This window comes from Hyperolius riggenbachi, chromosome 9 (genome assembly GCF_040937935.1).
Source record: "Hyperolius riggenbachi isolate aHypRig1 chromosome 9, aHypRig1.pri, whole genome shotgun sequence".
Taxonomy (NCBI): domain Eukaryota; kingdom Metazoa; phylum Chordata; class Amphibia; order Anura; family Hyperoliidae; genus Hyperolius; species Hyperolius riggenbachi.
In genome coordinates, this window is record NC_090654.1 from 274,020,021 (window position 1) to 274,047,730 (window position 27,710).

Sequence of the window (27,710 nt, forward strand, 5' to 3'; positions counted from 1 at the left end):
CTGATTGGTAGCCTCTTCCGCCTGCTTCTGTCTGCAGCTCTGATTGGTAGCCTCCCCTGCCTGCAGCTCTGATTGGTAGCCTCCTCTGCCCTGCAGCTCTGATTAGTAGCCTCGTCTGCCTGCAGCTCTGATTGGTAGCCTCATCTGCCTGCAGCTCTGATTGGTAGCCTCGTCTGCCTGCAGCTCTGATTAGTAGCCTCGTCTGCCTGCAGCTCTGATTGGTAGCCTCATCTGCCTGCAGCTCTGATTGGTAGCCTCGTCTGCCTGCAGCTCTGATTGGTAGCCTCGTCTGCCTGCTTCTGTCTGCAGCTCTGATTGGTAGCCTGGTCGCCTGCTTCTGTCTGCAGCTCTGATTGGTAGCCTGGTCGCCTGCTTCTGTCTGCAGCTCTGATTGGTAGCCTCTTCTGCTTGCAGCTCTGATTGATTGGTAGCCTCTTCTGCCTTCTTCTGCTTGCAGCTCTGATTGGTAGCCTCGTTTTCCTGCTTCTGTCTGCAGCTCTGATTGGTAGCCTCTTCTGCCTGCTTCTGTCTGTAGCTCTGATTGGTAGCCTCTTCTGCCTGCTTCTGTCTGCAGCTCTGATTGGTAGCCTGGTCGCCTGCTTCTGTCTGCAGCTCTGATTGGTAGCCTCGTTTGCCTGCTTCTGTCTGCAGCTCTGATTGGTAGCCTCTTCTGCTTGCAGCTCTGATTGGTAGCCTCTTCTGCTTGCAGCTCTGATTGGTAGCCTCTTCTGCTTGCAGCTCTGATTGGTAGCCTCTTCTGCCTGCTTCTGTCTGCAGCTCTGATTGGTAGCCTCTTCTGTCTGCAGCTCTGATTGGTAGCCTGGTCGCCTGCTTGTGTCTGCAGCTCTTATTGGTAGCTTGGTCGTCTGCCTGCTTCTGTCTGCCGCTCTGATTGGTAGCCTCGTCTGCCTGCTTCTGTCTACAGCTCTGATTGAAAGCCTGGTCGCCTGCTTCTGTCTGCAGCTCTGATTGGTAGCCTCTTCTGCCTGCTTCTGTCTACAGCTCTGATTGGTAGCCTCTTCTGTCTGCAGCTCTGATTGGTAGCTTGGTCGCCTGCTTCTGTCTGCAGCTCTGATTGTTTTTTTCTCGGTGAAGGAGCAGCTCCATGCTAATGCGTAAGCGTGGCCATCCATAAGCCTGCACAGTGTGACCACGCTTGTACTTGGAGGGAGGGTTGTGGCTGGCAGGACATTGGGGTAGCCTTGTGTGCAGTGTGACCACGCTTTTACATGGGGGGAGGGGTTCATGGACATTGGGGTAGCCTTGTGTGCAGTGTGACCACGCTTGTACATGGAGGGAGGGGTTCATGGACATTGGGGTAGCCTTGTGTGCAGTGTGACCACGCTTTCACATGGAGGGAGGGTTGTGGCTGGCAGTGGAGGGGTTCATGGACATCGGGGGTAGCCTTGTGTGCAGTGTGTCCACGCTTGTACATGGAGGGGTTCATGGACATCTGGGTAGCCTTTCTGTGCAGTGTGACCACACTTGCACATGGAGGGAGGGTTGTGGCTGGCAGTGGAGGGGTTCATGGACATTGGGGTAGCCTTGTGTGCAGTGTGACCACGCTTTCACATGGAGGGAGGGTTGTGGCTGGCAGTGGAGGGGTTCATGGACATCGGAGGTAGCCTTGTGTGCAGTGTGTCCACGCTTGTACATGGAGGGGTTCATGGACATCTGGGTAGCCTTGTGTGCAGTGTGACCACACTTGCACATGGAGGGAGGGTTGTGGCTGGCAGTGGAGGGGATCATGGTCGGGGGTAGCCTTGTGTGCAGTGTGACCACGCTTGTACATGGAGGGAGGGGTTCATGGACATCGGGGTAGCCTTGTGTGCAGTGTGACCACGCTTGTACATGGAGGGAGGGTTGTTGCTGGCAGGACATTGGTGTAGCCTTGTGTGCAGTGTGACCACGCTTGTACACGGAGGGGGGGTTGTGGCTGGCAGTGGAGGGGTTCATGGACATCGGTGTAGCCTTGTGTGCAGTGTGACCACGATTGTACATGGAGGGGAGGGTTGACAGACGTAACAGGGTTTTACTACATAGGACAAAGTTATACAAGGCAAACGGTACAAAATACAGGATCATGTGATTTTGGGCTGGTTAGGTAGGTCCAGTAATACAAGTACAAGGCAGTCATCGGTAAGGAGCACATTGATGAGCGTACACGATCAGAATACACTAGGGAAGGGAGGACCCTGCTAAAGGTTTACAATCTAAGGGGAGGGGACATGGACACAATAGGGGGGGCTGTAGAATTAGTAATCAGTAGAGAGTTACTGTGTGGTAGGGTTGGGTAGGCAGTCTTAAAGAGGTTTTGAGGGCTTGCTTGAATGTGTTGGAGGGGACAAGTCTGGGTGGTGGAAGGGAGTTCCAGAGGGTGGAGGCAGCTCATGAGAAGTCTTGCAGGCACGCATGGGAGTGGGAAATGCGCTGGACAGTTAGGCGAAGATCGTTGGAGGACCGGAGGGGCGGCTTGATGTATATACCTGTGAACAAGCTCCAAGATTTAGGTAGGGCAGGTTTTGTGCACAGATTTATAGGTCAGACATAGAATCTTGAAACTTATCCTGAATCGGATAGGGAGCCAGTGCAGGGACTTACAGAGGGGGATGTGGATGCCAAACTGTGAGAAGAATGGATGACAGCCGCGTTCATAACTGATTGAAGGGGTCAAAGCAGTTCAAGGGGAGGCCAGACAGAAGGGAGTTGCAGTAATCAACCATGCTATGCTCTCCTCTGTGCAGCCAATGTCCTGGAGACCCTGCGAGGGGACGGGAATGTGCTGATCGCGGTGGACACTGCAGGGCGTGTGCTGGAACTGGCGCAGCTGCTGGATCAGATCTGGAGGACCAAAGACGCCGGGCTCGGGGTGTACTCCCTGGCACTGCTGAACAACGTCAGCTACAATGTGGTGGAGTTCTCCAAGTCCCAGGTAAGTCCTGGACTGCATTCTGAGGACCAGAGGCCAGACCAGTTTCACTTGCCAATTCTAATACTTGACAATCTGTAGCATGTTGCTTTAATTGAAGAGGAACTACCAAAAGATGATTGTAGGAGGGGGGGAATCAATCATTGCAAAGTAAGAAGTTAAAAACCAGATGTTTGACATGTAATTCAATCTTGTTTGATCCATTGTGAGCCTGCAGGTCAACATCCTTACTGCTGGCAGACAAGAAAAATATAGCACCAACTGCCATTACATAGAAACACACCCACTAACAATGTGATACTGAGGCTTAAAGGTTGGGAGACGCTGCTTGCTTGTCAGCTGGAAAACAACCTAATTTCCCACAATACAAGTTTCACAGACAGGAAACTGTCAAGGCCAGGTCAATGACATCACACTGTGGGAGTGGTTTCCCCACAATATCAGCCATTCAGACCCCTCTGATGATCTAGTTGAGAAAATGTAAAGATTTCCTGTGGGAAAGGAGGTATCAGCTACTTATTGGGATAAAGTTCAGTCCTAGGCTAAAGTTCCTCATAACCAGTTAAAGGATACCCGAACTGACATGTGACATAAGATATACATGTGTATGTACAGTGGCTAGCACACAAATAACTAGGCTGTGTTCCTTTTTTTCTTTCTCTGCCTGAAAGAGTTAAATATCAGGTATGTAAGCTGCTGACTCAGTCCTGACTCAGACAGGAAGTGACTACAGTGTGACCCTCACTGATTAGAAATTTCCCTTTTTACCCCCTTTCTTGCTCCCAGAAGCCATTTTCTGCTAGGAAAGTGTTTTTATAGTTGGAATTTCTTATCAGTGAGTGTTTTATAGTTGGAATTTCTTTTTTTTATCCCTCCCCCCGAAAGCCAATCAGCGCGATCAGCTGTCATAGGCTTCAGCCTATGACAGCGGATCGCTTCCCTGCCGTACAGGAGGACAGCCGTGTCACACAGCGGCGCTGAACGGAGTAAATAGACGGAGGTCTCGCCGTCTAACAGTCTCCTGGCGGCGACCGTGGAGCTCCGCTATTGAAGCGGAGATGCGTGCTATCTCATGCAAAACCTCTCCCCAGGACTTCACGCCAATTGTCATGGAGCGGTCCTGGGGCTGTCGCCGCGCTCACGCCAATCGGCGTGGATCGGTCGGCAAGAGGTTAAGGGCTTCTCTGGTCTGCCATTGTTTCATAGTTTAGTAGATTGCAGAGCTTTGGGTTCGTTAAAACCAAACACTGGTCGATTTCAGCCATCGATCGATTCTATAGAATCGGAAATCGATTCAATCAATAAATTTGTGGCCGATTTTCAATGAATTTCAGACGATTTGATCTATCTGACAGGATGGAAAATCTAGGTTGATTTGCTGCTGGCAGCAGATCGATGGCCCACATAGAGTTGCATTGATTCTAAAGGTCCAATAATGCATTTAGATAGATTTACAATAGATTTCATTCTGAAATCTATTGGAAATCTGTTCCTAGTGTGTGGCACACATCAGATTCCTGTCAGATTCGACTTGACAGGCATGTGACAGAAATCTATCTGATGGTCGAATCTGCTGCAAATCTGCAAATCAAGTGTATGGCCACCTTTAGACCAGTGACCATATGAAGATCAGGGGGCTGCTGTATCACTAGGCATCCTGTCTCATACTATATTAACTGATTGGGGGGGGGGGAGGGGGACATGGAGTTTGTGACATCAGTCCAGCAATTATGTATGGCGCGACATCGGAATCCAAACACCCCTCCCAACCCACTGCTCATCAGTTACCATGGCAATGAGCAGACAACAGCAGAGACAGTAGAAATCCATAATAATAATAATGTTCCAACTGATTTGTCCACAAAGCTTGTGGATTTGTAAACAGCTTCCAGTCACATGACCACAAATCAAAATGGGGTGAACTGTTTTTTAATTAATACATAAGCGTTAGTATACATCCTCTTTATACCACCCTAGGTTCAAATAGGAGCCCGGAGCGTAGACTTTGTGACATGTGGCATTGTGTATATTAAAGGGACCTCAAGCAGAGAAATAAAAGGGAAATCTGAACTTACATAGGGCTTCCTCCAGCCCCCCATAGCATGCAAGGTCCCTCAACGTCCTCTGGGTCCCTTCCATGGTCCTGCTGGCTGCTCCTGTACATGCACGACTTTGGAGGAAGTCGCATGCACGGCCCATCCGCGGACCTGGCTCGATCATGCGCCCGTCATCCGTCAGTGTAAGTGGCCTGCGCATGCTTAGTACATTCCTTCAGGAACTGCGCAGGACGCTTATGGTGAAGGGCCCGTGATCGAGCCAGGTCCGCGTATGGGCCGCGCAAGCGCTGTCGCGCATGACTTCATCAAAAGTTGCACACGTAACGGGGCCGCCAGCGGGAACACTGAGGGGGCCTAGAGGACGCGGAGGGACCTTGCGGGCTTTGGGGGGGGCTAGAGGAAGCCCCAGGTAAGTTCAGATTTCCATTTGTCTGCTCGGGGTCCCTTTGAGGCAGTACCTCATGAAATAGAACATTTATTAGATGAGGATGTCAGTCTTCTTCAATAATCTCGTCTCCCTTCCTGTACAGGTGGAGTGGATGAGTGACAAGCTGATGAGGTGTTTCGAGGACAAGAGGAACAACCCCTTCCAGTTCCGTCACCTCTCCTTATGTCACGGCTTTGCAGACCTGGCCCGTGTCCCCAGTCCCAAGGTGGTGCTGGCCAGCCAGCCAGATCTGGAGTGTGGCTTCTCCAAAGAACTCTTCATCCAGTGGTGTCAAGATCCCAAAAATTCCATCATCCTCACCTACCGGACCAGCCCTGGGACTCTCGCCCGCGACCTCATCGATCACCCCAATGTGAAAATCGTAGATATAGAGGTAAGATGCAGAATTAAAGAGGAACTCCAGTGAAAATAATGTAATGAAAAAAAAGTGCTTACTTTTTATAATTATGTATGTATACATTTTTAGTCTGTTTGCCCATTGTAAAATCTTTCCTCTCCCTGATTTACATTCTGACATTTATCACATGGTGACATTTTTACTGCTGGCAGGTGATCTCAATGGAAGGAGATGCTGCTTGCTTTTTGGCAGTTGGAAACAGCTGTTATTTCTCATAATGCAACAAGGCATTATGGCGATGGTGATGTCAGCACCATGGTCCTGACATCACACTGTGGGAGCGCTTACGCCACAATATCAGCCATACAGAGCCCCCGATGATCAGTTTGTGAGAAGGAAAATAATTCTCATAGGAAAGGGTATCAGCTACTGATTGGGATGAAGTTCAATTGTTGGTTACGGTTTATCTGTAACAAGATAGTTGCTTACCATTGGGATCCTCCAGCGGCTTTCCCGTCTCCCTCCACCTCGCTGTCCCAGCACTGTGTCCTCCCAAAGCTCGCTGCGCTGTGCAGTATCACGGACCCGATCGGGCTAGTTCATGGTTTTCCGGAGGACACATAGCTGGAACGGGTGGAGGAGGACGGAGGATTCATCTTTCTCCCCACCTCTCCCTGTCTGTCGCCTCATTCTCCCCCACCTCTCTCTCTCCACTTCCTTCCTGTCGTTCTTCTTGTCCTTCTTCCCCACATCTTTTCCTGTCTGTCACCTCATTCTCCCCCACCTCTCTCTCCACTTCCTTCCTGTCGTTCTTCTTGTCTTTCTACCCCAACTTTCTCTTGTTTGCCATCTCTCTCTCTCCACACTCCAGACCCCCCCTCCACTCCAGACTTGGCACAATTCTTTCGGATCAATATAACCATAAAGGAAATGGCCTTGCATAGGTTTATTTGCCTCTGTCCTTTTACTTGTGAGTTTTTACGGGGTGGTTGTAGCCAGTATATTTCAGTTATGTTTGACCAAAGGGAGCTTCCGGTTTAAAAAGGAACCCGAGATGTGAATCCTATGAAAGCTGGCATATTTGTTTCCTTTTATACAATACCAGATGCCTGGTTGTCCTGCTGATCCTTCTAAATCACACACCTGAAATAAGAATGCAGCTAATCTTGTCAGATTTGTCAGACATCTGAACTGCTGCATGCTTGTTCAGGGTCTATGGATTAAAGTATTAATGGCATAGGATCAGCGGGACAGCCAGGCAATCTGCATTATTGAAAAGAAAACCAACATGTCAGCCTCCATATTTCTCTCATCTCAGCTTCTCTTTAATAAGTGTTTTGTTTTCTTTTAGCTTAAAAAGCGTGTTAAGTTGGAAGGAAAGGAGCTGGAGGAATATCTAGAAAAGGAAAAGATGAAGAAAGAGGCAGCCAAGAAACTGGAACAGTCCAAAGAGTGAGTATCTTGAGTTTCAGGAGCGTCCTCCCTGCAGCTGTAATTGGCTTACAATTCTCACCCTCCTCGCAGGGCGGACACGGACTCCAGCGACGAGAGTGACGCCGAAGAGGACGTCGACCAGCCCATCATTCACAAGACCAAACACGACCTGATGATGAAGAACGAGGGCAGCCGCAAAGGCAGCTTCTTCAAACAGGCCAAGAAGTCTTACCCCATGTTCCCCGCCCCCGAGGAGCGCATCAAATGGGATGAATACGGAGAGATCATAAAGTGAGACATTCACTCATTTATAATTTTATAAATGTTTTGCTTTAACGGACACCTAAAGTTAAAAGGATATATGGAGGTTTCCATATTTATTTCCTTTTAAACAATACCAGTTGCCTGGCAGTCCTGCTGATCTTTTAGGCATCAGTAGTGTCTGAATTCTACACCTGAAACTAGCATGTAGCTAATCCAATCAGGAACACCTGATCTGCTGCATGCTTGTTCAGGGTCTGTGGCTAAAAGTATTAGAGGCAGAGGAACAGCCCCCAGATCTCTCTCACTTCAGGTATACTTTAACACCTAGGTTCTCAACGTTTGGTACGCATACCCCAGGCGGTAGTTCTGAAGGTTCCAGGGGGTACTCAGGCTTGATATACTTAAAGAGGAACTTCAGCCTAAACAAACATACTTTTTATTAAAATATAATGTATAAAATTCCAAAATTCCACACTCCACACTCATACACACCACAACCACTCCAGTGTTCTCCCCAGGCTCTTTTAGCCGGGTGCTCCACCCGGCTAGATTTGGTGACCACCCGGCTGTCATCGGCTCACCACCTCACCTCCTCCTATGCTGTAAGCAGAGTTGCCCTGCATTTTCATCTCAACCCACCCGGCTACTATTTCATGCCACCCGGCTGGAAAAAAATTCTGGGGAGAACACTGCACTCAATATTGTTATAGGGCCCTTTAAATCAGCAGTGCTTTAATTGCCAACTAACTATAAGAAGTTCGGTAGGAATCACTTATCAATGCACAGAAGGGATCCAATTTGTGCTTAAACTTGTGAATAGATAGTTCTTATGTTTATAGATAACACATTTATTATGCAGAAGCGCTCATATCTGTGCATGAAGGGGATCCAATTTAAATTGTCCCGTTTTCATTGAGGAAAATTACAAACAGATCCTACTTATGTTGTCTCAGAGTGACAGGGTTCAGGTCTCTTATATAGGAGCTCTGTTAGTAATCACTTAGTATCCAGTACAACGATTCCTTGTATGTTTAATTCTTATATGTCAGTCTCTCATAGCCAGCTGCACTCACCACGGATTCTTTTCTGAAAACCGCTCTGATGCAAGTGCTTATTCTCTACGATCTCCGCGCTGCCTTCCACTGTTGGCGGTGTTCAGGCGGGGCCGCTCTAGTTGTCCACAGAGTCCCCTCGCTGTACTACTTTCAGACCTGAACCCTGTCACTCTGAGACAACATAAGTAGGATCTGTTTGTAATTTTCCTCAATGAAAACGGGACAATTTAAATTGGATCCCCTTCATGCACAGATATGAGCGCTTCTGCATAATAAATGTGTTATCTATAAACATAAGAACTATCTATTCACAAGTTTAAGCACAAATTGGATCCCATCTGTGCATTGATAAGTGATTCCTATCGAACTTATTATAGTTAGTTGGCAATTAAAGCACTGCTGATTTAAAGGGCCCTATAACAATATTGAGTGGTTGTGGTGTGTATGAGTGTGGAGTGTGGAATTTTATACATTATATTTTAATAAAATTTATTCTATAGAATACAGAATTAGCGCGAGTTGTGATTACATTATATTTTGTGGTATTACATTGAGAGAGGGTTGAAGGTATCCCTCTACAACACGCAGCTTGTGTAGGGTTACTGACCAGCGCCATAAAAATTGTATGTTTATTAAACAAACATACTGTCATTAAGTTACATTAGTTATGTTAATTAAAATAGATAGGTAATATAATCTCTTACCCACACTGTTTTAAAAGAACAGGCAAATGTTTGATTTCCTGATGGCAGCCATCTTTTTGGTTGAAAGGTGGTCACAGAGCATGAGACACAGTTCCAACTGTCCTGTGTGCTGATCACCCCTCCCAGTTGCTAGGCAACGTGAATAACAACATAGGAAATCCCATCATGCTCTGCACAGCATCAGGGAAAAAATGCCCGGGCAGTTTTCTTTGATGGGTAGAGCTTAGCTAAAAATGCAGCTAAAAATGATGCTTTGGTAAGAAAAACAAAGATCTGATGCTGTGCAACTGTTAAAGAAACACCAAGCCTTTTCATTTCTGCTGAGTAGATTTTTAGTCCGGAAAATGATAAATCTTATTTAAACAAAACCAAATTAGTGTTTTAGCTAATTAAAAGCAATAGTAAATGCTTGGAAATTGTATAGTACCAATTCTCATGTACTACGATTAAATATATATTTGTCAAGGTGTACTTGTGATAATGTTTACTATACTAGGGGGTACTTGGTGAGTACAGGGTTTTAAAAGGGGTACATACCAATAAAATGTTGAGAAACATTTTCTGTTTGTTTCTATAGTGTACTGGTTAAGGGCTCTGCCTCTGACACAGGAGACCAGGGTTCAAATCTTGGCTCTTCCTATTCAGTAAGCCAGTACCTATTCAGTAAGGAGACCTTGGGCAAGACTCCCTAACATGGCTACTATCTGCTGTGCTGGTAGCTGCCTCTTAAAGGGATACTGTAGGGGGGTCAGAGGAAAATGAGTTGAACTTACCCGGGGCTTCTAACGGTCCCCCGCAGACATCCTGTGTTGGCGCAGCCACTCACCGATGCTCCGGCCCCGCCTCCGGTTCACTTCTGGAATTTCAGACTTTAAAGTCTGAAAACCACTGCGCCTGCGTTGCCGTGTCCTCGATCCCGCTGATGTCATCAAGAGCGCACAGCGCAGGCCCAGTATGGTCTGTGTCTGTGCAGTACACTCCTGGTGACAGCGGGAGCGAGGACATGGGCGTGCAGGCGCAGTGGTTTTCTGACTTTAAAGTCAGAAATTCCAGAAGTGAACTGGAGGCGGGGCCGGAGCATCGGTAAGTGGCTGCGCCAACACAGGATGTCTGCGGGGGCCCATTAGAAGCCCCGGGTAAGTTCAGCTCATTTTCCCCCGACCCCCCTACAGTATCCCTTTAAGCACTTAGAATCCGACAGGAGAAAAGATCTATACAAATGTTAGAATTATTTAATTTATTTTTTTCTCTGCAAACTTAATTCATCTGCCAAGAACTGAGTCACCCAAAATGTCTGATTGATCAGCTTTCAATTGAACGTATCAGACCGGATGGGAAATGTAGGTCAATCTGGGGCGGGGCAGGGGGCGGTAGTCAATTGATAGGCCATAGCATAGCATTCCACTGGATCCATCAGTGCAATGCTGCAGTTCAATGGATTAGAAAATTAATGTGCTGTGTGTGGTAGAAATCGATTCCTTTCAGAATCCATCGGAATCGGAGAGGAATTGATCATTTTGCCACATTGGGCAATTTATAAGTGTATGGGCAGCTTTGCATTGAACCATTTTGATGTGTTATCGTAAGAGAACAGAGGCGCCAGCAGGATAAAAGGTAATAAAAGTTTTAAAATTTGCTGGGAGGCAGTGGTGGACTTACCTCCGGAAAGCAGACTCAAAATACTGTCTGAATTAAACAAATAAATTTATTATTGGTACCCCAAAAGATGCAACGCGTTTCACAGGCACAGCCCGCTTCATCTGGCAATAAGATAGGGGACAAACAGTAGCTCGTCAGTAGCACTAATAGCGCCTTCTTATTTATTCATTTTGATGTGTTACCCGCCTAGACTTTTAATACTGCAGTTAAAGGACCTTTGAAGTAATTTTCTTCTAAACAATACCACTTGCCTGGCAGTCTTGCTGTTCTTTCATACATCAGTAGTGCCTGAATCACACACCTGAAACAAGCATGCAGCTAATTCAGTCACATTTCAGTCAGAGCATCTGATCTGCTGCATCAGGGGCGCCTCTAGCCATTTTGTCACTCCAGGCAAGAAAGCCTGTGGCGCCCCCTACCAACCCCCCCCCCCCCCCCCCCCGGTGGCGGCCACTACGTCCCCCTCATCCGTACCCCAACCCCTCCCCCTCCCCCATGGGAAAATAATCAGAATGCGGCAGTGTTTCACCCAAAGATAATCGGAATGTGCCAGTGTTTCACCCGTATTGCAGCAGCATTTCACCAGAAAATAATCAGAATGTGGCAGTGTTTCACCAGAAATTACACATAGGCAGGGCTCCACTTTCATGAGGCACAAAGGGGGACAGAAGGAGGCACAGGGGTTCTGAATAAGGCACACAGAGTGACATAGGGAGGCACAGGGGGACAGAAGGAGGCATAAGAATCAGGAAGGACAGAAGGAGGCACAATGGGCAACAAAAGGAGGCACAATGGGGGACAGAATGAGACACAAAGGAGGACAGAATGAGCCACAGGACGATAGGAGGTATGCAAAGAGGCAGCGGGCGGTACAGGGGGACAGAAGAAGGCATGAGGGCCAGAAGGAGGCACAAAAAAAGGACAGAAAGAGGCACAAAGGGGGGCATAAGGAGGCACAAAGGGGGACAGATTAAGGCACAAAGGGGAACAAAAGGAGGCACAGGGGGACTAAAGGAGGCACACAGAGGGCAGAAAGGAGGCAAGATGGGGGACAGAAAAAGCACAAAGGACGCACAGGAAGACAGTAGGAGGCACAAAGGGGAACAGAAGAAGGCAGAGGGGGTGTAAGGAGGCACAGGGAGGCAGATGGGAACAGACAGCCACAGGGAGACAGAAGAAGGCACAAAGGGGCACAGAAGGAGGCACATGGAGACAGAATGAGGCACAAAGGGAGACAGATGGAGGCACATGAGGACAGAAGGAGGCAGAGTGGGACTGAAGGCGAAACGGGCAGAGGTAGCACAGGGGGGCAAAGAAAGGCATATGGAGGCACAGGGGGACAAAAGGAGGCAGAGGTGGCACAGGCACATGGAGACAGGACAAACGGGGTCAGACATGGCACAAGTGACTGTAGGAGGCACAAGGAGACAGGAGAAGACCAGAAGTTTGGAATCAGGATGATACCGTTTATTGAATAAGAGTAATCTTTCCGCTGTATAGCTTTCCTCGGGCTTCAATCCTGTTTGCTTACAGACTGATGGAACAGACAGCTATTTACATGCAACATCATGTATATCCCTGTCTGCCATAAATACATGTCATGCAGATGAATCTAAAGTCAAAATTAAAACAAAAAACATACCCAAGGAGAGGGAAGCCTCCTATAGAGTAGAGCCCTCCCAGTCCGCGCGGTCACCTGCAGGCTTCTCGGTTTAAATCTTCCGCCGCAGGAGACTTCAGCAGTCTTCAAAAGCACTCGGCCTTCTGAAGACAGTCGGCTCTGTAGTGCGCACACGACAGGCCTCTCACGTGTGCAGTACGGAGCAGCCTGTCTTCTGAAGCCCGAGTGGTTGCGAAGACTGCTGAAGACTGGCGGCTCTGTACTGCGCACACGACGGGCCTCTCACGTGTGCAGTACGGAGCAGCCTGTCTTCTGAAGCCCGAGTGCTTTCGAAGACTGCCGAAGCCCCACTGAAGCAGAAGACCGTAGCGGGGAAACACGGGGACCAGGAGGAGAACGGGAAAGCGATAGAAGACCCAGAGCCCTCCCGCTCCTTAGGTAAGTATATGTAGTATTATTTTTTAAATTGCGTTTCAGACTCCCTTTAAAATGAAATAATTATGTCAGCCATATATGTCTCATCTCAGGTTCCCTTTAAAGCAGTAGGATTAGCCATACTATGCCAGGGAAAGAAAACACGTATATAAGTAGATGAATACTTCATCTACTTACATAACACATGTATTATACTGTCCACGTTTTGATTTCAGTGAATGTTATATAGTAAATGAAGAGAATTCTGTTCCTGGTGGCAACCATGTCTTTTGCCCACAGTTTAGGCCAAATCCTGATGTCATTTCTGCCCTTTACTTTTTTTTTTCTTTTCTCCTCCAATCGCTGAGCCACCTCAGCCTTGCTTGTAAACACAAGTGAACAGGGGATCATGTTTCAGCTAGGCAGGGTAATAAAGGGAAGAGGAGGAATGTATTCTAGATAAAAAGAACCCCCAGCATGCAACTGAATGGCAGTGGCTATTAAAAGGCCAGTGATGCTAAGGAAATAACTACAAACCTTAACAGCAGGAAAAGTTTTGAATGCAGGATTAGCATCTTTATCACTTAATACACTCAGACCAGTTGCTGTTGAAATGTGATTTTTATGGTGACATTCCCGCTTAACCACTTCAGCCTTCAGTCGTTTTTCACCTTATGCAGCCGAGCAATTTTCCCCTCCCATTCATTCGCCAATAACTTTATCACTAATTATCACAACAAATTGATATATATCTTATTTTTTTGCCACCAATTAGGCTTTCTTCGGGTGGTGCATTTTGCTAAGAATTATTTTTTTCAGGATTTTAACAGGAATATTCAGGACAAAATGGAAAAAAAAACATTATTTCTCAGTTTTCTGCCATTATAGCTTTACAATAATACATTCTACCATAATTAAAACCCACACATTTTATTTGCCCATTTGTCCCGGTTATGACACCATTTCAATTATGTCCCTATCAAAATGTATGGTGCCAATATTTTATTTGGAAATAAAGGTGCATTTTTTTCAGTTTTGCGCCCATCACTATTTACAAGCTTATAATTTAAAAATATTAGTAATATACCCTCTTGACATGCATATTAAAAAGTTCAGACCCCTAGGTAACTTATTTTTTTTTTTTTAAATTGTAACTTTTTTATTTATTTTTTTTTTTAGTTAAAAAATGTATTTGGGTATTTTTTGGGTGTGGGAGGTAAACCGTTAATTTTAAATGTAATTTATTGTGTTTTGTATGAAAGAAAATTGTATGTGGATGTAGTTTTACTATTTGGCCACAAGATGGCCACATTCATTTTTTTAAACTCCATCCTGTAAGCGAGCACTCTCACTTACAGGAAGCATAAGGAGGACGTGATTTTTTTTTTTTTTTTTGTTCAGAAAGACCGCAGCTTCTCATAAGAAGCCGTCAGTCGTTCTACCGGGAATTTAGGTCAATGAATGGGAACTATGTTCCCATTCATTGATCTCCGGGCTAATTCATTGATCATGGGAACGCGCGGGCATGTGCGCGATCTTGCGCAGCAGCTCAAGCAGCAGGCTTTTGGACGTGACAGTCACGTCCAAAAGGCTAAAATGGTTAAAGGATTCGTGGGGCAAAGACTGCACCTTGCAGAGATTGATTTGGGCATCTTTGTAAAATATAAGGCAGAATTGACATGCATCCACAAACAGGCCTCTCTTCTATGAATGTGGACCTCCAGGCAAAATGAATCTGTTGTGATAGTGATCTTCTTGGAAGATGTGTGTTTTTTGAATACAACCCATGTGACCTGTTTCTGTCATACTTATAAGGCCTGAGGACTTCTTGGTTCCGGAACTCCAAGCAACAGAGGAAGAGAAGAGTAAGCTGGAGTCGGGTCTGACCAATGGGGAGGAGCCAATGGATCAGGATCTGTCAGATGTCCCTACAAAGTGTGTCTCCACAACTGAGCCCATGGAGATCAAGTGAGTGGCTCCGCCTCCAGCTTCCTCCCCCGCTGTTCTGACAGTTCCCTGCTGACTGTTTGCATCTAGTGATGGGGGTGTATAGATCTCTATAGATTGGTGATCATGGGCTATTTACTGATTAGTATTATTGACTAGGGGGCTGTGTGGCATTGGGATATTCATGCTTTAAGAACAGTTACCATTTTTAATATATTTCCAGTCACAGAAATAAGGCTTTTGTACAGCTTTTCTTATGGCTAGGCTGAAATGCAGCAAGCTATGAAGTTGTTTAAAGAGACTCTGTAACCTCAAAAACATCCCCTGGGGGGTACTCACCTCGGGTGGGGGAAGCCTCCGGATCCTAATGAGGCTTCCCACGCCGTCCTCTGTCCCACGGGGGTCTCGCCGCAGCCCTCCGAACAGCCGGCGACAGAGCCGACTGTAAAATCAATATTTACCTTTGCTGGTTCCAGCGGGGGCGCTGTGGCTGCTTTCCGCTCCGAACTACACGGAAATACCCGATCTCAGTCGGGTCCGCTCTACTGCGCAGGCGCCGGAAACTTGCGCCTGCGCAGTAGAGCAGACCCGACGGCGATCGGGTATTTCCGTGTAGTTCAGAGCCGACAGCCGTCAGAGCGCCTGCGCAGGAGCCGGGAAGGTAAATAATGACGTCATCTTGTACGGAGGGCTGCAGCGAGACCCCCGTGGGACAGAGGACGGCGTGGGAAGCCTCATTAGGATCCAGAGGCTTCCCCCACCCGAGGTGAGTACCCCCCAGGGGATCTTTTTCATGTTACAGATCCTCTTTAAATGAGCTCTTCTGTTAAAGTGCTGCAGGCATCTGCTGTGGTATGCGCTCTGATACACTTCTTTAGCTTGCCTGGTTACTTCAGCCTTTTGGTTGCCACACACGAGTTATCTCATAGCAGATAGCTCAGTACAGTGGCACCATAGACGAGTATACTTGAGAAAATACTGTATACATAGTAGAATGTTTTTGCAGTCACGTAATCATGCAGTCACATGAATCTTTGGGTTATGCAGAAATTTGTTAGCAGCAGTCCTCTTATCCTGACTTCTAACACTGCCCTCTTATCTGCCAGTACTACACTGCCTCCTACTCTGCCCACCACTTACTTTTCTTTATTGCTTAAAGTGATCCTTAAGCCTGAAATAAAAAATCACCCCTGCAGCCATCCTGTGCCCTCGCAGTCACTCGCAGATCCTCTGGTCCCCCGCCGCCAGCTACTTTCATTTTCGGCCAACAGGCACACTGCTCAGGCCTAGCCATGCAATAGTGTCCTGCACAGGATGCTATTGCGGACTGGAACGCGAAGAAGCAGACGCGTGGCCAGGTCTGTCGCTGAAAACAAAACTAGCGGGGGACCGGAGGATCCGCAAGTGATTTTGAGGGCACAGGACGGCTGCAGGGGGCTGGTAGAAGCCCCAGGTGAGTAAAACAGTTTTTTTGTTTTTTCCCCCCAGGCTTAAAGAGACTCTGAAGCGAGTCTAAATCCACGTTTTTAACTTCTATTTGTTAAGCACTATAGCTAGTGCTAAAACGCTGCATCCCCGCGGCAAAAGGAGGGGTTTATACCCCCCAAATCCCCTGTGCAAAATCCACTACTTTCTTGGTGGTGGATTTTGCTGCCCAGGGAGGCAGAGCTTTGAGCTGCAGCTCTGACTCCATTCGCGTCAATCTGCCCACGGATCTCCGCCTCTCCCCGCCCCTCTCAGTGAAGGAAGATTGAGAGGGGCAGGGAGAGGTGACGATCAGCGGGGATTGATGCGCTGAGGCAGAGCTACAGCCCTAAGCTCTGCCTCAAGCAGGAAGCGCTACCCGGACTTAGCACAGGGGATTTGGGGGGTATAAACCCCTCGTTTTGCATCGGGAATGCGGCGTTTTAGCACTAGTTATAGTGCTGAACATAAATAGAAGTTAAAAACGTGCATCTACACTCGCTTCAGAGTCTCTTTAAGTGTCACTTAAAGTTCTTGCACTGTAGCCTGACCCTAATAATTATAGAATACTACACTTGATTTTATTTTTATTTTTTTACTTGATTTTGAGCTACAATGCAATTGCATTTTTATGCCATCTAAGCCACCCTGTAATGCCCATGTAAAAGGAGTAGTAAAACCTGCCCACAAGGCTTTGGGAAGCATTTAAGGACACTCCCAGTGAGCTGATCTGGAGGAGTTTGGGAAACTGACACACAGTATGCGTTGTCAATGTACTGTAATTAGACTACTTCCAGTGTAAAATCTAGTGTCAGCAAAGTAAGGCTCTCTATTATAGAGCTATACAGACAAATAAGAAGTACGGTTTTCCCAGAGTAAAATGAGCCATAAATTACTTTTCTCCTATGTTGCTGTCACAGTAGGTAGTAGAAATCTGGCATAAGTGACAGGTTTTGGACTAGTTTTTTATTTGGTATTTATATAGCGCCGACATCTTACGCAGCGCTGTACAGTATATTTATATTATATTGTCACTAACTGTCCCTCAAAGGAGCTCACAATCTAATCCCAACTATTATATGTCTAGGTATGTATTATGTAGTGTAAGTACTGTTGTCTAGCGCCAATTTAGGGGTGAGCCAATTAACTTATCTGTATGTTTTTGGGATGTGGGAGGAAACCGGAGTGCCCGGAGGAAACCCACGCAGACACTGGGAGAACATACATCATCTCTTTATAGGTGATTCTCAGCAAGGCTTTTATTCTTCATAAAGATATTCCCTAAAAAGGATTTAAAGAGGAACTCCAGTGAAAATAGTGTAATAAAAAAAAGTGCTTCATTTTTACAATAATTATGTATAAATGATTTAGTCAGTGTTTGCCCATTGTAAAATCTTTCCTCTCCCTAATTTACATTCTGACATTTATTACATGGTGACATTTTTACTGTGGGCAGGTTATGTAGCTGCTGCTAGCTGTTTTGGCCGTTGGAGACAGCTGTAAACAGCTATTTCCTGTCTGTGGACCTTGTTACATTGTGGCAAACTGTCAAAAGTACCGCAGTCCTCAGAGCTTCTTGCGGGAGGGGTTTCCCCACAATTTCAGTCATACAGCGCCCCCTGATGGTCTGTTTGTGAAAAGCAATCGATTTCTCATGTAAAAGGGGGTATCAGCTACCGATTGGGATAAAGTTAAATTCTTGGTTGGAGTTTCTCTTTAAACAATGATACTGGCCAGCTTCCCTGCTTGCTACACAGTTTTTTGGCAGTTGGACGGAGCAAATGCCATTCACCAAGTGCTTTTGAAAATAAATGAGAAGAGATGGAATAGCCCAAAACCTGTCGCTTCTGTCAGATTTCTACTACCTACTGTAAGTGACAGCAACATAGGAGAAAAATAATTTATGGCTCAATTTTTTCTGGAAAAAAATGTACTTCTTATTTGTATATGTTTGCACATATTTTAAATTTTACAATTTTTCGTTATAGTGCCCCTTTAAGCATTGTTCATTTCTGCAGTGTGGTCATGGGAGACCTGCATAAACCCTTGAAACCTATCTATACATTATAATGGCTCTCTTCCAAACCACAGGGCCAGAGTGACATACATTGACTACGAGGGGCGCTCCGATGGCGACTCAATCAAAAAGATCATCAACCAGATGAAGCCTCGACAGCTGGTCATTGTTCACGGCCCCCCTGATGCCAGCCGGGACCTCGCCGAGTCCTGCAGAGCTTTCGGGGGCAAAGACATTAAAGTCTACACCCCAAAACTTCATGAGACTGTGGATGCAACCAGTGAAACCCACATTTACCAGGTAATGGCCTGATGAGATGAAAACATTCAACCCGAGCATAACTTACAGCCTTACTTACTGCAATTCTGATTCTTCTTAAGCTTATCTCTGCCATGATTTACATACCTATTATTGTTACTCAGTGTCTTCTCACCCAGCTGGTGAGAGCTGCAGTATTTGCTCTGTGTTTCATGGTGGCTGCCACCTTTCTTGTTATATTTCTGAGAGATCTCAGCCTCTGCCGACTCCCTTAAAGCGGATACGAGATGAAAAACTAACTATAACATGTAACTTGTCTATATATTTTATCTAAAGTTTAGATCATTTACACAGCAAATCTAGCTGCAAACAGCTTCAACAGTATAATGATTATTTATTCCTGTGATACAATGAGGGCAGCCATGTTCTATTTGTCACATTGTCACAGGCTGAGGGCTGGAGATGCTATCAGCTTGCCTGTGAGTAAATTCACTCCCCTCTCCTCCTCCCTCCTCCCCTCTGCCTCAGAAATCAATGGATAATAACCTCCTCCTCCTGCACAGACTGAGCTCCCATAACCCTTTGCTACAGTGCAAAGGCACAAAAGGAGCTGTGGGTGAGGCTTGTTTAGTTTATAGGGAATTGGAGTATTAAAACAAAACAAAAAAGTATCTGGCTTGAGGAATGCTCAATAAACTATATGAAAGGAACACAATTATGCAATGAGTAAAAGTTTATCTCGGATCCACTTTAAGGTGGACAATAACGATTCAATCACGCTACCAATTGATTGATTTCAATCGCCGTGGTAAATGATCGGTCATTCTCATTAACTGCCAATTTCCCTCTAAGCAATTTGATCAGATTAATGGAAACCTTTTTTTTCGGATTGGTCCCATCGATCTGATTAGTTAGCAGGAATTCAGGAGTTAATGGGCACCACTGATCATTTCCAATTGATTACCATGGCGATCAGAAATGATCATTAAAGACCACCTTTACATCAGTTTGTTTACACTGAAGAGTCAGGACAAGGTCAAGTAGTCAGGTAGTCCCTGATGTATTTAGTCCTGCTCCTAAGGGCCCGTTTCCACTATCGCGAATCCGCATGCGTTGCCCGCATGCAGATTCGCACAGCCAATACAAGTGAATGGGACTGTTTCCACTTGTCAGTTTTGCTGTGTGTTTTTCTGTGCAGGATTTTTCTGCACAGCAGAGCCCTCAGAATTCGCTTGCGTGTGTAATGCAGGCGAACCGCACGCAATGTATTTAATAGGTAAATCGCATGCGTTTTCCCCATGAGTTTTTTGCCGCGAATTCGCATGTGATTTTGCATAGGTACCCATGTTAATTCACACAGGCAGTGACATGGTTAAAATCGCATTGCCCTAACCTATGCGAAATCGCGGCAAAAAAACGTATGCGTAATTGCACCCGCATGCTATTTCGCCTGCGGTGATTCGCCGGCGAATCCGCAACGCAATAGTGGAAACGGGCCCTCAAACACAGGGGCCCATTGGCAATGAAATTTCTCTCCTGAGTTATCTCCTAGGAGATAATTTTCTTCTCTTGAAAATAATTTCAGCATTTTACAATTGAAAAAAGTTCACAAAAGTTGGTGAAAAATTACTTGCAAAATTAGAGTATTTTGTTGCTTGATGGTGGTTTAAAAGGCATTTTAGTAACATGTTTACAAATATCACCTAGGAGGAAAAGGTAAAGCGGAACTGAAGATTACTATAAAAACAAACAGTTTCACTTACCTGGTGCTTCCCCAAGCCCCCAGCAGCCGTCCTGTCCCACGCTGGTCCTGCACAATCCTCCGTTCTGCCGCCGCCAGCTAGTTTCGTTACCGCCGATGGCAACTGCGCATGCGTACCCCAGGCCACGTGTATCTTTCTCCTGCAGTGGACAGTAACATGACGGGTGTGTGTGGCCCGGGGCGGCCAGGCGCAGTTGCCATCGACTTATAAGTCGGCAGTAACAAAACTGCACATCGGCAGGAGAACAGAGAATCGTGCAGGACCAGCGTGGGATAGGACGGCTGCTGGGGGCTTGGGGAAGCACCAGGTAAGTGAAACTGTTTGTTTTTATAGTAATCTTCAGTTCCGCTTTACCTTTTCCTCCTAGGTGATATTTGTAAACATGTTACTAAAATGCCTTTTAAACCATTATCAAACAACAAAATACTCTAATTTTGCACAGGTATAATAGTGACCGCACCTGTAAACCCTATAGGAGAATAGAGTGGGCCCTGCTAAATCTATTTCAGCTGTATCTGCCAACACATCACATGACTGGTCATATTGTTCTTAGAAACCCTGTAATGGGCTGTAAGCCAAATCTCTACAAGGTGCTAACCATTAATGGACCTGTGTAGTGTGTTATGGTGCCTACACACCTCTGACTGATGTTGCGAATCAGGAACCGGTACCCAATCCTCTCGAGTGACGTTGCTGGGCTGTCCAGTATAGAGGCGTGTCAGCTGAGTAGCTGACGTCACATACTGTAGCTATGCGGGGGGGAGGGGTTAACGGCCGGTCAGGTGAGTAGCTCCGCGAAGCGGATCGCTTGGGGTCGGGGACTGTCATTCACACGCTTGTCGGCTGAGGTGGTTGTTCTCGTCCGCTTCAGCTGACTTTATTCAAGCATGTATGCGGGCCTTTACTGAATCTATTGGCTCTCAGCATGGGGTATGTGTATTATTATTATTATTATTATTATTATTATTATTATTGTATTTATAAAGCGCAAACCTATTACGCAGCGCTGGACAATAAATATATACAATGATACATGATCATGTGATATGGACTGGTTAGGTAGGCCCAGTAATACAAGTACGAGGCAGTCATAGGAAAGGAGCACACAATCCTGTAGGTTACACTAGGGAATGGAGGACCCTGCCAGAGGCTTACAATTTAAAGGGGGTGTGGTGGAAACACTAGGTGGGGCTGTGAAATAAATATTCAGTAGAGAGTTACTGTGTGGTAGGGGGTGGCTAGGCCATCTTCAAGAGGTGGGTTTTGAGGACTTGCTTGAATGTGTAGAAGGAGGGAGCAAGTCTGATGGGCGGAGGAAGGGCGTTCCAGAGGGTGGGGCAGCTCTTGAAAAACACCTATGTGGTGTGGCTATTTCCGGTGTGGAAGAGCATTGTTCCACTACCCAAATATCACTTGGTGAACTAGTGGGGGGGACCTTCTTGTTATAAACTGTTCTAAATCACCTTTTTTCCGGCACCAACAAACTCATCAGCAAGAGTTGCACACACGACTCATCACAGCAAGCAGGAGATAGACTTTCTCAGGCTTCTTCAGTATTCACGTTATTTATTCAGGAAACATATATACAGATATAGTTCATCATATCCTAGCAAAGCAGATCCTCAAGTTTAAGGTCTTGACGTTACAGCTCGTGGCTAACCCTCCTCCTGAGGGTTAGTCCGTTACCTTCTTTCTAGACTACGTTACTCTAGACTACCTATGTACAGCATACATTATATCAGATTACAGCAAGGAATGAAATACTTAGAGGTTCCAGTCAGCATTAAAGTAGGAAGCATAGCCGGAATCAGTCAGAATGCCCTCTGTCCGCCCGTCCCGCATCTTTAATAGCGGATAGGAAAGAGTTAAATGTGACATCACCTTCGCCACGACTATTGGCTTAGCTCCCTCGTGGTGTCATAATACACACCTACTCGATTAATATTTAATGAGGCTCTTGACATACTTACAGGAATTTGGTATTTAGAAAACATGGCCTATGTTTACTGTTCCTGTGGTGTACATGTTGAGGTCAGTGTAGGCCTGTGGCCTTCTTTCAGGAACATGTTCTCCGATGTTCTCAGTTTCTGCTTGTTTATTCAAGCAGACACTGAGATGCCTCTGCCTGCATCACAAGAGACTCTATTTATGTTAAAGACATACTCTGCGGACAAGCCTTTTTACCTAAACTCAGATCAAGTAACTGAGGCCTACCGTATATACTCGCATACAAGCCGAATTTTTTGGGGGGGTCGGCTTGTATGCGAGTCTTCCCTGGTGGTCTAGTGGTGGGTGGTCGGGTGGTCCGCGCCCCGCTCCCCCCCCCCCCTCCCCGCTCCCCCCGCGGCCGCTGCTGCTATTACCTTGTTAGACAGCGGCCGCTTCCTAATCCGCGTTCCTCTTCTTTCTCAGAGTGTATCACAGCAGCGCGCCCGGCGCTGCTGCTGTGACGATGCAGGGGGCAGGAAAGAGCGGTTCCCTTGGTAACGGCGATACAGATCGCCGCTATAGGGAGCCGCGCTCTTTCCTGCCCCCTGCATCGTCACAGCAGCAGCGCCGGGCGCGCTGCTGTGATACACTCTGAGAAAGAAGAGGAACGCGGATTAGGAAGCGGCCGCTGTCTAACAAGGTAATAGCAGCAGCGGCGGCCGCGGGGGGAGCGGGGGGGAGCACTACCCACCTATGCTGGGCACTATACTGGCTAAACTGGGCACTTTACTAGCCATACTTGGGTACTATACTAGCTAAACTGGGCACTATACTGGCTAAACTGGGCACTATACTGGCTAAACTGGGCACTTTACTAGCCATACTGGGGCACTATACTAGCTAAACTGGGCACTATACTGGCTAAACTGGGCACTTTACAAGCCATACTTGGGTACTATACTAGCTAAACTGGGCACTATACTGGCTAAACTGGGCACTATACTGGCTAAACTGGGCACTTTACTAGCCATACTGGGGCACTATACTAGCTAAACTGGGCACTATACTAGCTAAACTGGGCACTTTACTAGCCATACTGGGGCACTATACTAGCTAAACTGGGCACTATACTAGCTAAACTGGGCACTATACTGGCTAAACTGGGCACTATACTGGCTAAACTGGGCACTATACTGGCTAAACTGGGCACTATACTGGCTAAACTGGGCACTATACTAACTAAACTGGGCACTTTACTAGCCATACTGGGACACTATACTAGCTAAACTGGGCACTATACTAGCTAAACTGAGGCACTACCTACCCATACTGGGCACTATACTGGCTATACTGGGCACTTTACTAGCTATACTGGGCACTATACTAGCTATACTGGACACTACCTACCTATACTGGGCACTATACTAGCTATATTGGGACACACTGGGGGGCTGCACCAATCCAGCATTTCCTACCCCCGGCTTATATGGGGGTCAATCATTTTTCCCTGTTTTTTCAGGGAAAAGTTGGGGGGTCGGCTTATATGCGGGTCGGCTTATATGCGAGTATATACGGTACTTAAATTCTAACACTTCTGAATTCTACTCAGAGAGAAATGTACTCTACATCTTATACGAATGCGTATAAAATACATTTTAAACTTTACAATTTTTCACAATTGTGGTCCTTTTAATGCAAATCATGCCAAGTTGGTGCAGGATTATGAAAATTTAAGCAACATGAAAATTATTTAGTATTTTTATATAGCGCTGACATCCTCCGCAGTGTTGTACAGAGGGGCTCACAATCTAGTCCCTACCATAGTCCTATGTCCATGTGTGTATCGTAGTCAAGGGCCAATTTAGGGGAAAGCCAATTAACTTATCTGTATTGTTTTTTTGGGGATGTAGGATAAAACCGGAGTGCCCGGAGGAAACCCACCCAGAAACAGGGAGAACATACAAACTCTGTGCAGATAGTGCCCCTGCTGGGATTCGAACCAGGGGACCCAGCACTGTAAGGCGAGAGCGCTAACCACTACGCCACCGTGCTGCCCCTCTTTAGAATTTGATTGCTCTATTTTTCGAGCTGCACGTCTTTGCATACAAAATTTGCATACTCCTGAATTGACTTGGAATGATTTGCATCCCATTGACCATTCCTACAAGACAAGCGAGGCTTTGGTGTTGCTCAGTTCTCAGTCAGCAGAGTGTAGTCCCAATGTAATTCTCGCAGTATCAGCGGATCCCTGAACATCCTAGAACTGGGCTACTTGGCTCCCTCAGGTCACATGACCACGCTGCTGCAGGCTGAAGCATTCAGTGTATTTACATTCAATTTTATTATTTTCCATTTGTATAACATCGACGTCTTCCATAACACTGTACAGAAGTACAAAAACTTAAAGTAATTCTGCAGTTTTAAAAAACAAAGAAAGTTCATACTAAGGGCTGGTTCACACAGGCGTCTGCTGAGCTTTTGCTCTGCGCCATGTTCAAACACCAGCGTTTAGACCAGGGGTCTCAAACTCGCGGCCCGCGGGCCATTTGCGGCCCTCGATACAATAATTTGTGGCCCTCGCTGGCAAAAACTTCCTCATAGTTCGCTTCAGTGCTCCCAAGTAATCTGCTGCATTCCCGCCGCTAAACGAGGGCTTCAGAGCCCTCAAAGCGCCCGGGGGGCAATCCGCCGGCATTTCCTGGAAGGGGCAGAGCTTTCAGCTTCAGCTCTGCCCCTCCTGACGTCAATCGCTGCCTCTCCCCGCCCCTCTCTGTAAAGGAAGAGTGAGAGGGGCGGGCAGAGGCGGCCATGCCCCGCGATTGTGAAATTCCTTATGCGGCCCAGCCTCATCCTGACTTTGCCTACTGCGGCCCCCCAGATAAATTGAGTTTGAGACCCCTGGTTTAGCCGCTAGCTTTTGGAAAGCCTTCAAGGCTAGCAGTTCTGGTCTCTGCTATTGTTTCCTGGCGTTTACCGCCTCTGAAAGCAGCATGTTACTTTCAAGACTAGAAGCAACGCCGGGATCTACCGCCAGGCTTTCATGAAGGCCTGCAAACGCCAGCTCTAAACGCTCCCATTTGAATGGGACGGCGGTAGATCCCAAAAAACGCTGCATCTGAAACACCGCGTTAAAAGCCACAAAAACGCCTGTGTGATCCAGCCCTTACACCAGTGGCATACTGAATTGGCTTCCCTAGGGTCCATGACTCCTTTTCTGCTGGCTGCCATGCTCTTTGAGGCTGCGGTCCCCTCAGTGTACAAGCGCAGCCACTCTGCACCAGCGCACAGACAGCCATGCTTATGTAGTACAGTAGCATGGAGCCATTCGTGCACAGAGAATAAAAGCTATGTACCAAAGGCTCCATGACATGTGCAGTCTGCACTGTGCGCCTGTGCATTGCGACCGACCGCGCTTGTACACTAAGAGGAGCGTGGTCACAAGCAATCTTCGACTTTAATGTCAAAGATTGCAACAGTGGTCCAAGTGCAGGAATGGGAGGGTTGGAAGACTGGGAAAGCTTCTGGACCATCCAGAGGCTTCTCCCTGACTGAGGTATGTATCCAACTTTTTTTAGTGAGAGGAAGTGACAGGAAGGTGTCATAAGAGAAGCAGCCGGGGCAATATCTGGCCAAGACGAGACACAGAACATTTATATTGCGCTTTTCTCCTGGCGGACTCAAAGCACCAGAGCTGCAGCCACTAGGGAACGCTTTATAGGCAGTAGCACTGTTAGGGAGTCTTGCCCAAGGTCTCCTTACTAAATAGGTGCTGGCTTACTGAACAGGAAGAGCCAAGATTTTAACCCTGGTCTCCTGTGTCGGCCATCTTGAGGTTAGTGAGAAACATGCATAGGTGGCAGTTTATGGAGAGCTTTGCTTGATGGTGGGAGGAACTGGATCTGAACTGGATGCTTTGAGTAATTGGAAGCTGGGCGGTGGCCGGTATATTATTGTTCTTGATCTTGCTCGGTACCTTTAGTAATAAGAATGTCTCTCTTCCCCCTGCAGGTGAGGCTGAAGGATTCCCTCGTCAGCTCCCTCAAGTTTTGCAAAGCGAAGGACACAGAGCTGGCCTGGGTGGACGGAATCCTAGACATGCGGGTGTCCAAGGTGGACACAGGGGTCATCCTGGAGGAAGGAGAGGTAAAAGATGAAGGGGAGGACAGTGAGATGATAGTGGACGTGCCATCCATGGATGAATCCACCATCGCCCAGCAGAAGGCCATAAAGAGCCTGTTTGGAGATGACGAGAAGGAGTTTTCCGAAGAGAGCGAGGTCATTCCTACACTGGAGCCATTACCAAGCAATGAGGTGCGCATCATTCCTCCACCCACTAGGGGGAGCTACTAGTAAATAAGAATTGTGAATTACTCTGACCATGTGACCACTAATCCCGAGATTGTGTTTTGTAACTTCCCGGGCCCATGAAACTTTCTAGGATAGGTTAAAATGCAATAACCGTATTTGTCATTAACTCCAAAATTCCCTGATCCTAATTAACCAATTCACCCCACAGGCTATTTTACCCTTCCCACCAAGCCATTTTCACATATCAGTTGTTCTCCCAATCATTTGGCCATAACTTTATCACTGCTTCTTACACCTAATTGATCTATACTTTTTGTGGATGTTTTCAGTAATTTTTTTGCATTTCAAAGGGAAAACCAGGAACGAAAATACAATATTTCTCCAATCCCATCCCCTATAGATTTAAAACAAAGAAACGAGAGGAAAAAAAGCGCTTCAATGGTGCATTAACGTTTTAATCAAAACAATCACATAAAAGTTGCACTTACAAACAGTGTGTTGGACAATCGCATATCAGGCCTGCCAACGAGTCCTCTCTCAGCCCCTGAGCTCTGCCGGAGCTGCAGGAGCAATGATCGTGTGGAGGGACATGCGCTAAATGGAGCCTGGCAACGTGGATGCCGTCTGACATCGCTACATGTTTCAGCGCTAAACCACGCCTTCGTTAGGTCGTCAGGGATTGATACACGATCCCATGGGCGACAAAACACTATTGATGCTGTACAGATACGTCATCAGTCTCTAGGCTAGCGACACATCTGTTGCTATGCAGGGGAGGGGTGTTAACTTTGACAAGTAACTTGTCTATATATCTTATCTAAAATTTAGATAGTTTACACAGCAAATCTAGCTGCAAACTTAATCTAGCTGCATCTTAAAAAGAATATGATTATTTCTTCCTGTGATACAATGACAGCAGCCATGTTCTGTTTGTAAACATTACACACAGGCAATCTGCTCTGCATCTCCAGCCCTCAGTCTGTGAAAACCTAATCCCTCCTCCTCTGCCTCTGAAATCTCTGGCTAGTAACACCTGCCCAGACTGAGCTCCCATGAGCCCTTGCTACTGTCTGAAAGTGCCAAGGCACTCTGAAAACCTGTG

At 46.7% G+C, this 27,710-nt stretch overlaps 1 protein-coding gene across 2 annotated transcripts in view; it reads left to right on the forward strand.

Moving 5' to 3' along the window:
- Positions 1-27,710, forward strand: part of CPSF2 (cleavage and polyadenylation specific factor 2) — a 48,556-nt gene that overhangs the window by 17,740 nt on the left and 3,106 nt on the right. For both annotated transcript variants that reach the window (XM_068254602.1, XM_068254603.1), the window contains exons 8-14: positions 2,745-2,932; positions 5,517-5,807; positions 7,123-7,223; positions 7,296-7,496; positions 14,738-14,890; positions 18,425-18,650; positions 26,309-26,611. In XM_068254602.1, coding sequence (XP_068110703.1) covers positions 2,745-2,932; positions 5,517-5,807; positions 7,123-7,223; positions 7,296-7,496; positions 14,738-14,890; positions 18,425-18,650; positions 26,309-26,611 — 1,463 coding nt within the window. The remainder of the gene's footprint in view (positions 1-2,744; positions 2,933-5,516; positions 5,808-7,122; positions 7,224-7,295; positions 7,497-14,737; positions 14,891-18,424; positions 18,651-26,308; positions 26,612-27,710) is intronic.